This window comes from Physella acuta, unplaced genomic scaffold (genome assembly GCF_028476545.2).
Source record: "Physella acuta isolate Inbredline_101_S28 unplaced genomic scaffold, ASM2847654v3 ptg001552l, whole genome shotgun sequence".
Lineage (NCBI taxonomy): Eukaryota > Metazoa > Mollusca > Gastropoda > Physidae > Physella > Physella acuta.
The window spans coordinates 77501-91675 of record NW_026733067.1 but is presented as its reverse complement, the minus strand read 5'-3'; the positions used below and the strand labels follow the sequence as shown (position 1 = coordinate 91675).

Sequence of the window (14175 nt, the reverse complement as noted above, 5' to 3'; positions counted from 1 at the left end):
ATTGAATATAAAATTCATATAAGTTATTACCAATGGTTAACAGTACCCGTGATTATAAAGACACACTTCATTTCTTTTTGCATTAGAATAAAAAGCTTTTACTGAAAAATATTTTAACAGTTAGCAAAGTTAAATGTTAACATCACATGACGAGCAAGTCTTTGTTGTCTGACACTGACCTCAACAACCTGTCATGTTAAGGCATTAAATCATCAGATGAGGGTCAAGTAAACCCCAGCATTCAACACATATTGGTCTTAGTGGAATTTTTAATATTAGAATACAGACATTGTTAGTAAAACACTAAATAAAAATTGACAGATTTAGTGATTTAGTTAGAAAATTTTATTTTATGTTACAATCCCGTAGCATTTGACAACAACATTTTCATTAAAGTGTTTTTAAAAATAAAGAAAACAAAAGTAAACACAAAAAAACATAAGTTATGCTAGAAATAGGATACCAAAATGTCAGAACATAACAATTACAGCTTTATCTTTATTACCTTTTAATTTGTAACTTGTGTGTGGTGTTACTGTTTGAAAATAGAAAATAAAATACTTAAAAAAAACTTTTAAAAAACACGTTTTTCTTGTGGACTAAAAAGTAGAAAATAAATTTTCATACATTTGATGACAAAAAACGTGGGTACGTTCACCATCAAATTTCCCGACCCATCTGCCCGACCCACGTTTTTTGTCATCAAATGTATGAAAATTTATTTTCTACTTTTTAGTCCACAAGAAAAACGTGGTTTTTAAAAAAGTTTTTTTTTAAGTATTTTATTTTCTCCTTTTTAGTCCGTTGCTACACATGAAAAACGTGGTTTTTAAAAAAGTTTTTTATATAGTTTATTTTCTACTTTATCTAATGACTTGATTAAGTATGACTTGACTAAGTGTTTATAAATACACGGACTAAAAATCTTGAGCGACCAGGATTCGAACCTGGGTTGTCGCGGCCACAACGCGAAGTACTAACCACTATACGATCACAGCCAGCGCGCTCACATCGATTGGGGCCGAAGTAACTGTGTCAATAGGCCTCCAGTCTTGTCGGTATCTTTAGAAATCATGTCCTCAATTTTATGGTCCTTGGGGCGTAATTAAATTAAGCTAATTACGGTCTCTAATTGCTAGTTTTTATGATTGCATCTGAAATTGTTAGGCGAAAGTAACCTACATGCCAAATTTCAGATCTATAGAGCAATCAGAAGTGGGCTAATTTTCGATGTCAATTTTGACAACAAACACACGCGAAGCTGAGTTAATAAAAACGTGTTAAGAAAGTGGAATAGTATCAAGCATTAGAAACTGATAATTGTTTAGTTTTAGGGAATGACCCCACTTACACTTCTCAGACTGAGACCAAAGAAAAGATCAACTATAAATGTTCAGCCACAAGGATGGTCTAAATTGGGTAATTTTACTATAATAATTTATTAATAATAGTCTGCTATTATCTTTTATTTTCATTTAAATGTATGCAATAAACATCAATTTAGCTGTATTTGCAAATAAAATACCAAAATATATACAAGTGTCCTACAAGTAGAATTAATACATGCTATCCTAAAATTAATATATAGATTCTACTAGATAATGAATAAATTGAAGATTAGAATGTCTTTTCTATTGGTGCTTCAACAATTAAAAAAATATTATCATACACTATTGTGGGTAAAGTTTTCATAAATTTTTAAATTAGGTAATTTTACTATTATCATTTATTAAGAATAGTCTGCTATTACCTTTTATTTTTATTTAAATGTATGTAATAAACATCAATTTAGCTGTATTTGCATACATACAAAAATATATACAAGTGACCTGGAAGTAGAACTAAAACATGCTATCCTTCCTATTATTAATATATACAGATCATGAATTCAATAACAGTAACAATAGTAGGCACGGAGGCCTTTTTTTCACATTGGCTGTTTTAAAATATAAACAAACAACGCAACAATGTAATAACAGCATTTAAAAAAGCAATTGTGTAATAAAGAGATAGTAACAAAGCACTAAAAAATGTGGAATAATGAAATAATATTACTATAGTTATAATTCAAAACCAGATAAAATAAGAACATATTAATAGATGAATGAGAAGTGTTGCAATGAAGAAGTCATTAAATAATTGTTTTTTAGTTAAGTTTTGAATATATTTTCATATCTAGAAAGTTTTATTTTATTAGGAAGGTTGTTCCACAAATTAGAAACAGTAGGCGAAGCTATGTTTTTGGAAAAAAGTTGTATAGGGGATCAGTAAACTAAGACGAAGATTTAAATTTGTGTTAAAAGAAAAAAGGTCTGATAAGTAAGAGGGGGCTGTTCCCTGGAATATTTTATATTAAAAAATTTCTTTAGTATATATTATCTTTTTATTTAATGGAAGTATATTAGTTGTAACAAAAGAATCCAGGCTACTAGACAAGCTAGTAACCAGTTTTATTGCCCTTTTTTGTAATGACAGTAGTGGACTGGTGCGTCAACAATTTAAAAAATATTATCATACACTCTTCTCAATAAAGTTTTCATGACCAACATCAGATTTATAGAATTTATCTCCTGAATGATTTTTTTTGTGCCTACTTAAACCAGAACTATGTGAAAATCCTATATGACAAAGATCACATTCATAAGGCTTAACCACTAAATGAATTTCTTTGTGTTTGCTTAGAGCAGAACTATTTGAATACCTTTTGTGACAAACATCACATTCACAAGGCTTAACCCCTAAATGAATTTTTTTGTGTTTGCTTAGAGCAGAACTATTTGAATACCTTTTGTGACAAACATCACATTCAAAAGGCTTAACCCCTAAATGAATTTTTTTGTGTTTTATGAAATTAGAAGTGGCTGAAAACTTTTTATGACAAACATCACATTTATAAGGCTTAACCTCTAAATGAATTTTTTTGTGTGTGCTTAGATTAGAACTGTATGAAAAAAATTTATGACAAAAATCACATTCATATGGTTTAACTCCTGAATGAATTATTTTGTGTTTGCTTAGAGTAGAACTGTCTGAAAACCTTTTATGACAAACATCACATTCATGTGGCTTATCTCCTGAATGGACTTTTTTATGTTTATTTAACCTAGAACTGAATGAAAACTTTTTATGACAGAGATCACATTCATATGGTTTAACTCCTGAATGAATTTTTTTGTGTGCATTAAAATTAGAACTATCTGAAAACTTTTTATGACAAACATCACATTCATAGGGCTTAACTACTAAATGAATTTTTTTGTGATTGCTTAGAGTAGAACTGTCTGAAAACTTTTTGTGACAAAGATCACATTCATATGGTTTAACTCCTAAATGAACTTTTTTGTGTGCATTAAAATTACAACTGTATGAAAATGTTTTATGACAAACATCACATTCATAGGGCTTAACTACTAAATGAATTTTTTTGTGTTTGTTTAGAGTAGAACTGCATGAAAACTTTTTATGACAAACAACACATTCATAAGGCTTAACCCCTAAATGAATTTTTATGTGTATGCTTAGAGTAGAACTGTGTGAAAACTTTTTATGACATAGTTCACATTCATAAGGCTTAAACATTAAATGCATTTTTTTATGGTTTCCTAAACTAGAACTACCTGAAAACTTTTTATGACAAACATCACATTCATATGGTTTAACCATTAAATGGACTGTCTTATGTTTACTTAAACTAGAACTGTATGAAAACTTTTTATGACAAACATCACATTCATATGGCTTAACCATTAAATGTACTTTCTTATGTTTATTTAAACTAGAACTGTATGAAAACTTTTTATGACAAACATCACATTCATATGGCTTAACCATTAAATGGACTTTCTTATGTATACTTAAACTAGAACTGTATGAATACTGTTTATGACAAACATCACATTCATATGGCTTAAACATTAAATGTACTTTCTTATGTTTATTTAAACTAGAACTGTATGAAAACTTTTTATGACAAACATCACATTCATAAGGCTTAACCATTAAATGGACTTTCTTATGTTTACTTAAACTAGAACTGTGTGAAAACTTTTTATGACAAACATCACATTCATAAGGCTTAACAATTAAATGGATTTCCTTATGTTCACTTAAACTAGAACTGTCTGAAAACTTTTTATGACAAACATCACATTCATAAGGCTTAACCATTAAATGGACTTTCTTATGTTCACTTAAACTAGAAATGTTTGAAAACTTTTTATGACAATCATCACATTCAAGAGGCCTCTCCCCTACTTGAGCTTGTTTATGTTTATTCAAGTTAGATCTCTGAAAAAAATGTTCATGATGATCAACAGAAACAAATGTTTCGTCTTCAGAAAGTATTAGCTTTTCTTCTAGTCCTTTTTGTTGTTTGTCCTCAAAATCTATAAATTTTGTCCATAAATCTGGTTTTATATCATCACTTCTTGCTAACATTGCTAATTCTGAATTCATATCTTCTCTAGTTGATAACATTTCTAATTCTGATTTTATATCTCCAGATCTTGTACATATTGCTGATACAGCAGGTTCCATATCTTTATTAATTAAAAATCCTGTTGTTACATCTTGAGAAGTTATTAATTTCGTATTGTGTTTTACATCATCAAAAGATGAAAATGTTGTATACTCTGTTTTTGTATCTTTAGAAGATAAAAATTGTGGTGTAACATCGGTTTTAAAATCCCGTGGAGTTATAAATGTCATGTCTGGTTTCATATCATGGAAAGTCAAAATTGTTGATACTTCTGTTTTTATGTCAGTAGAAGATGAAAATAATGTAGATAGCTCTGGCTTCACATCTTTAGAATATGAAAATTCTGTTAATTCCTCTGACTGTATATCTAAATCACATGTTGCCTCTCCCATGCTGCCTTGCTTCTTATAAATTAACTGAGGATAAAATATTTTAAATGTTAATTCAAATTGTTTTCAAACTTTTAAATATTTGTATAGGCCTAGTAGCTACAGTAGATTGGAGTTTGTAGATGCCTTATAATAAATGATCTCCTTTCTGGCATTTTCATTCAGTTTTTACAGGTACTATAAAGTGTGCAGCAGTCACTAAACAAAGCCTGCCGTAACTAAGTATTTATTCTTCTGTTATAAAAATTGGGCTGAATTAAATAAAAATAAGTAGACATTTTTATAATTTGTACTACTGCTGTAACATGATTATAAATCAGGTTTTACGTTTTAATTTATAAGCCCAACAGAGCTACAATGTTTATTAATTTTTATTTATTTTTATCTATTTTGGGTCACTCTGAACACAATAACTAGAGTACCTTTATAGCTAGGTTGATGAAATTTCATATACAAGTATGATATCAAATTTGTAGATCTATATCAACTTTTCAGCAATTACCGGTAACTAAAAGTGGAACTTTTTCAACTTTCAATTTTTCAAAAGCCCATAACTTGAGTACTATTTCAGATAGATTAATGAAATTTAAACAAATAAGTAAAGGATCCAATTCTCTCCCTACTGTCAAATTTTGAGTAATTTTCGTTGACCAAAAGTAGTAATTTACGCTATTTCCGATTTCTAAAACAACGCATGTGAATTTATAAAGTACTAATAATATTCGATTGTAGGAAAAAAAGTCACAGGAAAAAAAAACACGAAAAAAAAACACAGAAAAAAAGTCACAGGAAAAAAAGTCACAAATATATATTTGCATGATATTTCTTAATACTTTTATGGATTAAATATTTAGAGAATGCAAAATAACGTAGGATTAATTAAATGTAATGGAAAGATGTGTAGGCTGTATACGCATAGTAATTTTTATAATTCATCTAAATATATTTAGTATGAAGTATGTAGATTGTAATTATGTTAAACTTAAGATTAGTTGCGTTTAATAGAATGCTCAAAAGTCCACGGTTTTAATCCTGTTTTTTTTTTTAAATACCAACATTAAATTACCGTGAAATGGTAAGTTCATCTGACTTGCTGCCCTCAACTTATGGCAACAATAGTTATGTTTAGATGTTTAGTTCAACCACTTTTACTGCCCACAATTATCACGCTCATTACATGAGAAAACTTAGGATCAAAACAGAAAGCCGACAAGGTTGAAAGGCTGTCATTGACGCATGACGTCAACAACACAAAATATGTTCGGACAATCCTACTGAGGAGAGGCCGACCAGAGAATAGCCTACGGCAAAATTTGCCTAAATTTCTTTTATAATTAAATTTTCTACCGCGTTTTTAACTAAATACGTAACAAATGTTGAGATTGTTGTGTAAATTATATTAGAGTATTTTTACTTACAATTGTTATAAACCATAATGCTTTTAACGTCTTTAATAATTTATGCTATAAAAAATACAACCCACAACAATAAACATACAAAATTTTACAATTCTAAACAAATAAATAAAAATATTTCTAAAAATATTTTAGTAAATTTTTTTCTGTGACTTTATTTCTGTGACTTTTTTTCCAATAAAATTTTTCCACTGTGACTTTTTTTCTGTGACATTTTTTCCTAGCAAAAACTGTGACTTTTTTTCTGTGTTTTTTTTTCCTGTGACTTTTTTTCCGTTTACCTAATATTCAGCACTATTATACACACATTGTTAGGTTTTTCTGGGTGGGCAAATCATTTTTAAAAGTTTAAGTTGCCATCCCCCGTAGTGTTGGATATGAATATTTGCAAAAGTTTAGGGGAGATCACTCCTGGTTTATTTTGCATTGGTGTCACCCCTCCCCTTAAATGGTGTCACCCGGTTCAGTCCGCACCCTCGCCCGCCATTCCTACGCCTCTGTGATAGAGGAAATATACAGCATGCTTAGATCATCTCACATGAGGATAAATTTTATCCTCTTCTGTTTGAGAAGAAATAAACTGATCATAATGCCTTGCTTCACTTAGTTTCTTAGACTAACCCTTACCCTTAAGCCTAAAGGCCTAGCCCCTAAGCCTAACCCTAAGTTAGATCTAATGAATTAAAAAATAATACTAATGCCATTTGCATTAATAACAAAAACAAATAACACTATCACGACATTGAAAACAGTAGGCTAAATTTGCGAGGAATGAGATATGGCCCACTAAATCTATTTCCTAGGTTGAATGCAGTCTAAAAATAGATATCATGAGGGCTCGATTTTTTTTTTGTCTTAGTAATTCAATATTGACATAAACTTTAAATGTTTTATTTCAACACCAATGTAGGCACAGTTTAATAATACAAAAAGAATAGAATCTTGGTCAATCTGGATCTAGTACTTGTAGACCGACAGTACAGTGGCAGTAGTAGGTCAGATGATAGTCCTAGATTTAGCTAGATCTTTAGAGCTATCTAATCTATCATGTGTGGTAATAGATCTAAGTTTATAAACCTATGTGAACTTACAAAAAAAAATGACCAGAAGTAGGTCTGTTTTTAAATTTGCTTGAATGGGGTGGGGGAGGGATGACATCGACAATCACAAATAGAACTTGTTTTAATTCTATGACTATACTTATACTAGATCTATAGTATAGGCCTGTTGAACTCGCCAATTTTCTAAAAAAAAAAAATCCCACATGACGTTAGTAATATGAAGAAAATAAGATGTCAAAAAAAAACAGTTTTCCGGTCGTGCAAACCCAGGGTTTGAACTCAAAGCTCCAGGGCTATGAATATTAGCTGCCACATTGTTGACTCTACCACTACCACGCCCAATGTGCTTGTAAATAAAATATTAAGCATTTTCAATCAGAAGACAGCAAATTTGAAAGGAAATAAACACTGCTTCATTAACTTACCCAGGTCAAAATATATCTTAATTTCAAACATAATGATAATATCATATTGTATTAATTTATAATTATAAGAGTTTATTAGTTAGATATGTATGGGGTGTTGAATAATATTCCAACAGATGCAACCATGCTCATTTACTATAGCAGCCATCTTGTTTAAGTTTTATTTTTATAAGCTTATAGCGCAAGATTCAGGGGAAAGCCACTCTGGCTGCTGTTTATATAGTATAGCAAATCTTGCTCTGAGACACTGCTGTTTAAAGTTAATTTCTGGCCTATATCAATATATTTGAAATTATTTATTTAGCCATTGATTTAGGTTTATTAGGGTAAAGGAGGGCGTTAAGAGCCATTTGGTATTAAGCCCCAATCAACACCCCACCCCCACAAAACCCCCAATAACACTGCTAATCTTCTTCTGAGGTAACAACCACTGCTGTTCTTTGATAACAGAGAAGCAGAGGATTCATTTTATGTAATTTATGACCCACTTGGTCCAATAGGGAGAGGATGAGGCAGGATTTAATCCCACTGCTCTTTCCCTAAAATTTCTCATCTCCATAAAACCATTTTGTGAACTTTTTTTCCAAATAGACATAACTTGGGAAACTTCACTTTGTAATAAACCAAATGACTTTTTCAAGCCCATTCTTTGTTCCTGTATTAGAGCATTGGTTGTTGTACATTTTAACACTATTTTTATAGCTATGGCTAGAATAGTTTTATTTTGGTGAATTTTTTTCGCACAGTGATTATTGGTGCCAAAACAAAATGGCCGACATTTAAAATGGTACACATACTTATTACCCCTAAGGGGCAATACAGCCGACTCAGCCCCCACCTGTTTCTAACCAACCATAAAACTTCTAATCTCTTAGTAGGTAACAGGAATAAATGTTCTTAGGTCTCAGCCAATCTGGGGTGGTATGTTTTGTAATTTATGACCCTTAAGGTCCAGCAGGGAAGTAAACAGGCACATTAATACCACTGCTCCTCTCCCCCCCCCCCCTTACAATTTCTTAAGCCCCATGATACCCAGCCCCCACCAGTTTCTGGCCCACCATAAAACTTCATCTCTTTGTAGGTAACATGGATTACAGTTACAGATCTCAGACAATCTGGGGTGGCATGTTATGTAATATAAGACCTTCATGGTCTAGCAGGGTGGAGACCAAAGAGGAATCAGTACCACTGCTCTCCCCTCACAATTTCTCACCCCCATGATACCCAGCCCCCACCTGTATCTAACCCACATTAAAACTTCATCTCTTTGTAGGTAACATGGACTTAGTTCTTAGATCTCAGCCAACCAGAGATAGCATCTCCTTATGTAATTTATGGCCCTCAGGGTCCAGCAAGGAGAACAAAGGGGAAACCAGTACCACTGCTCTCCCCTCAACATTTCTCCTCACCTCCATGTCATGTTATGTAATGTATAGCACACATGGCTTATCAGGGGAAAGCATTAAGTTAGTACCACCCCTTTTTACATACAAGAATGTTAACTCTGGACAGCTACACACTAGTATACTAGCTACACACTAGGCATACTAATGTGCCTACTGTAAACTACTAGTAACTAGACTGTGGGCCCTATGTACACCTGCAATTGTTTCCATTGTAGACTGGGCCCATTGGGGCCTAGTGATAGCTAGTGTCAGCTAAAGTGTGTGTACACAGCATTAATTATTTTGGGGTTAGAAATTAATTATTTTTATTGCGGAGTTAGTCTAAACTAGGAGATAATACTTATTGCCCCACTGCCCGGCTCCTTTCACCCCAAATGCTGATTTTGGGGGTATAACTTAAACCCATTTGAAGTATATTTAATAGACTTTGTTATTATTTTTATATTGTGTAAGATATGTTAGAATAATTTTGCCATATTTTCAATACTAAAAAATTCTTAGATTAGTAGAAATCTTTAAAAATGTATAGGTGCTAAAAAGTGTGGCTCTTTATTTAGTTTTTCTCACTAAATCTAGAATTTACGCAATTATCAATTTAAACATGACCACTGAATAATAGACATCCATATTTAATCCATTAGGCACTAACTTTGGAGTTTTTAGTTCGTTTTAAACTAAATTACTTAATTTAATATTTATTGTCAATCACTGCCATGTCCAACACATCTCTCCATGACAACTCTTCTTAAGCTTGAAGCTAAAGAAAACCACAAATCAAGTTAGACTTTTTAAGTGGCCATGCACAAGAGTTCCTCACTAGTGATCACCAAATAGTGGTCACGTGGTTTTTTTTTTTTTTTTAAATTTGGTTGTCATTTTTTCGGCTGGTCTCATAATAAAACGGTTGACGCTATTTGATTTATTTTTTCATAGACTGATAAAACTAATAATGCTTTAGTATGGAAATCAATTTTGTAATATAGAAATCGATATTTAAAAAGTTCTAGTATTTTTGATGAAACCAACTTTTAAATTTAGCCTTCATTCTCCAACGCAAATTTTTTTAAAATGCTTTTCTGGCATATATAGCCCTGCCACCTATAGCTTGTTGTTATAACGTGAAAGTCCCGCCATTTTGCGCGTGGTAAACATTTTAAAAACTAATTAGTAGAAGGTCTCTGGAATTTGGCCGAAAAATCGTCGGAAGTCAAGCTTCCGGTCCGGGCGCCATATTGTTATTACAGGGATGTGACCAGACCAGGAAAAAAAATTAGGAAATTTTCTTCGGCTAAGAACTCAATATGTTTTATCTATTTTTTTTATCGCGGTTAAAGCAGTCTCACGCCATTACTGTTCTAATTAATCGTTTAATATAGCTAATATTATAAATAAAAGAAGTTTATGTTACTCTAAAATTACATTGAAAGTCTTGTCTAATTGCAATTTAATGTTTAATTTATAAACAACTTTTAAAAAAAAAGTTACATTTACAATATAACAAAAGTGGCAAATGAGTTCAACATTTAGTTAATTTAAAGTGTACTGTTCTAGTCTAGTTACACTTTTCTTTTCAATTTTAAATTATGCCTTATATCGTTTTAAAGATTGGCGTGGTAAAAATGTTAGTCTTCAACTGTAAAATGCCTAGATTCAGATTAATTGTAATTTGAAAGTTTTGGGTTCAGGTGATGGAAAATGAAATTGACCAGATTAGCTGAAATTAGAAAGGGTCTGATATGTGAACCAAAGTTAATCATTTGGATAGGCAAACCACATCGTAATTTTGTTTTTTGACTGGCTGTAAATTGTTTGTGTTTCAGGTCATCCATAAATGACGTCACATTTTTGTTACGATTTTTACCTCCCCTCTCCATCACAAAAGACAGACCCCCCCCCCTAAAATGACGTCACACCTCAGCCAACAACCTCTCCCCCCCTCCTCAAAATTGAATTTGAATTTTTTTTTTAAATCGATTTTTTTTCTAAAATATTGACTGAGCTCGACCAACGTATGGTATTTTAATTAATTTATATTACAATTTTTAAAAAGTTTTCTAAAATGCGTAATAACGGCTAAAATTCAGTTTCTAACATAACTTATTTAAAATAAAAAATATGACGTCACACTATCTGACCCCCTCCCCCTCATTACACGTCACAAAATTACGGATCCCCCCCCCCCCCCGAGTGTGACGTTATTTATGGAAGACCCCTTTTTAAAAACAGTCCATATCGTATTTTTTCTTCGGAGTCACGTTGAGATCAGTTGTTTTTTTTTAAATCTGTAGGCCTATAGCATAGGTATTGCAGGAACAGCTATTTGAAATTACTGTGACGTCATTTTAATTTTTTCCCACAAGCAGTACCAAACACGTACTTGGGGGTCAAGGTGAGGTCACAAGAGCCACGGTTGCTACGGGGGGGGGGGGGGGGTTAGTCTGGTCTTCATAGTCACCTTTTGCGAGGATTTTAATATTAATTTTAGATAGCTAAATAAAATCAGAGAGAGACTGTAGATTTGGGTGGGTTAAAATACAGAAAGGTAAATTAGGCTATATCGATAGCTAGAATACCAGGCTTGTGAGATGCGAGTTTCATTTGAATAAAGGCATTATTTTAGATTACTTTTCCCGCGTTTTTGATAAATATTCAACTGATATCAGCGGAAAATTTGGACAAAAAATTTGCGTTCTGAAAAAATACTGAAATTCGCAGAAATTCTGAATCTTGACCTAGATCAATATTTCATCTTAATCTAGCACCGTCAGACCTAGAGCAATCGTCTAATTAAAAAGAAATGTGCATATTTGACCTAAGTACTGTAATTCTCGATTTAAATACGAATATATGGAATGCGCAAGTCGGCCGTTTCCTTACATGTCATTTTCGTTGTTTTTTTTCCTAATTTTTAAAAACCGGCAAAAATCGAAGATCGGCGGAAAAATTCGGCAAAAATTAAATCAGCGGAGGAAAATTGCAGCTGAAACGGAAAAATCGGATTTCCGCTAAAATTCGGAAAAGTCACATCCCTGTTATTAGCAACCGACCACGCCTCCAAGTTAGCGAGTAATACTACTCTTTAACGCCCTCCTTTACCCTATTCATTCATTTATCTATAATATTTGACACAAACATATGACAATATACTTCTATTTTTTTTGCTGTGTGTATTGAGTGTATTCGCAGCGGTAAATAAAAATGGTAAAATCTTAGTTTAGCGTCGTAAATTCCAACGTAGCTAGTAATGTGCGATGAAGGTAACTAATGAATATTTCTTTTATTTGGCCATATTTATGTCATATTTTACATAACATAACAGATAATTGAATAACAAATCACAATCCAAGACCAAACCAGTCATAAATATCCTGGAATAAACTTTTAACTACCCCGTTCGAGACAACAATGAGTAAATACAAGCAGCGGCCATGTTTTAAAAACAATAAATTGTCTATTCGCATGTCTTTTGTGTTGATTTTGTGGTTTAATATGATTGTTTTGTATTGTTTTAATATATGCCGGGGGTCGTCCATAAATGACATCACACTCGTAGGGGGGAGGGGGGTCCGTAATTTTGTGACGTTGTGGGGGGAGGGGGAGGGGTTCAGATGGTGCGACGTCACACTTTTGCATTTTAAAAAAGCAATGTTACAAAACGAATTTTAGACGTTATTGTGCGTTTTAAAAAACTGTTTTAATACATTGTAATAACAATTGATTAAAATACTCTATTTTGACAGAGTTCAGACAAGATTTTGAAAAAATATAGCTGTTTAAAAAAAATTCAACTGCAATTTTGAGGGGGGGGGGGGGTGGGGGGGTGTAGGCTGAGGTGTGACGTCATTTTAGGGGGGGAGGTCTGGCTTTGTGTGACGGAGGGGAGGGAGGGGGGGGGGGGGTAAAATCGTCAAAAAAAGCGTGACATCATTTATGGATGACCCCCTGTATAGTAATTTTTCTTTTTTTTTTTAATATAGTTGACATGAATGACTAATAGACCTTATCAGACTTAATAGTGTGCATCCAAGACCACAACAATTGTTGGGAGGTCGAACTTTTGAACACTTTATTTGCAGTAAGCAAATCAAAATTAGATCGCTCATAAATGACGTCGCTCTTAAGATAGTAATAACAGCGGCGTGCATTGTTACAGAACAAACATAATAATGAACATATTGTTTCAGATAGAAATTGTGATTTGTGGTGGGGAGAGGTTGAGTAGAACTCAGCGATGTGATTTTGGAGACGGGTCAGGTTTTTTTTTTTTCGTGAAAACGGGATGGTTGTGGGAGAAAGACCAGCTGTAGAAGTATGACGCGTCATTCATTGGTGATCCATTTTCTCAGTGGGGACGTTAGAACTATTAAGAAGGGTCAAGAAATGTAAAAAGCTTGCCGAGTCGCATTTCTTGAACCCTACCTTTTTCATTCCCCCACTTAGCACATCGTCACTGAGTTAACGCTCGCACGTGACGTCATGTAGCGGTACCGCCGACCGTTAGGCTAATTTTATAGAAAAAAAAACAAGCACTGCCTTTTTGACGCTTTTGCGACGTTTAGTTTGATTACATAAGTTGGTGTTCATTAAACAGCCCCTAACACATCTATCACTCGTCCATTTAAACGTACGTAGTTATTTCTGCAAGCTTGCTGTCTTGAGACTTTCGGCCCTTTAAAAATGTATTAAGCTCACACCGTATAGAACTAGACTACCCATATTAAGCTCCAAAAGAAGCTTGGTGAAAACAGGATGGCCGTCCGATTTTGTAGCTGCTCTGCGCTTTATAAAAACCACAATAAACGATAAGATGACACTTATATTAAAGTAAATTATAGTTCTGAATCTTGATACATTAAAAGTGATATTCGGAAATTAAGAGCCAGACAGTCAACATGATATTTTAATTTAAGTCCAAGAAAATAAATTTCCTCAAACGATGGAACATTACTAAATTTTCGCGCAGTTTAGCGAAATTGAATTTAAGTATTTACGTCATCTTACA

General features: G+C 32.8%; 1 protein-coding gene across 2 annotated transcripts in view; it reads right to left on the bottom strand.

The window, feature by feature from the left end:
- Positions 1–770: 770 nt before the first annotated feature.
- The window catches only part of LOC131928808 (zinc finger protein 271-like), a 14754-nt gene continuing 1349 nt past the window's right edge, over positions 771–14175 (bottom strand). The window contains exons 1-2 of one of the 2 annotated variants that reach the window (XM_059284943.1): positions 2786–5289; positions 771–2701 (exon numbers count right to left, since the gene is read on the bottom strand). In XM_059284943.1, coding sequence (XP_059140926.1) covers positions 2512–2701; positions 2786–4869 — 2274 coding nt within the window. In that variant the 5' untranslated portion in view covers positions 4870–5289 and the 3' untranslated portion in view covers positions 771–2511. Of the gene's footprint in view, positions 5290–14175 lie in introns of those variants that run through there. The other variant, XM_059284942.1, reaches the window with a different exon arrangement.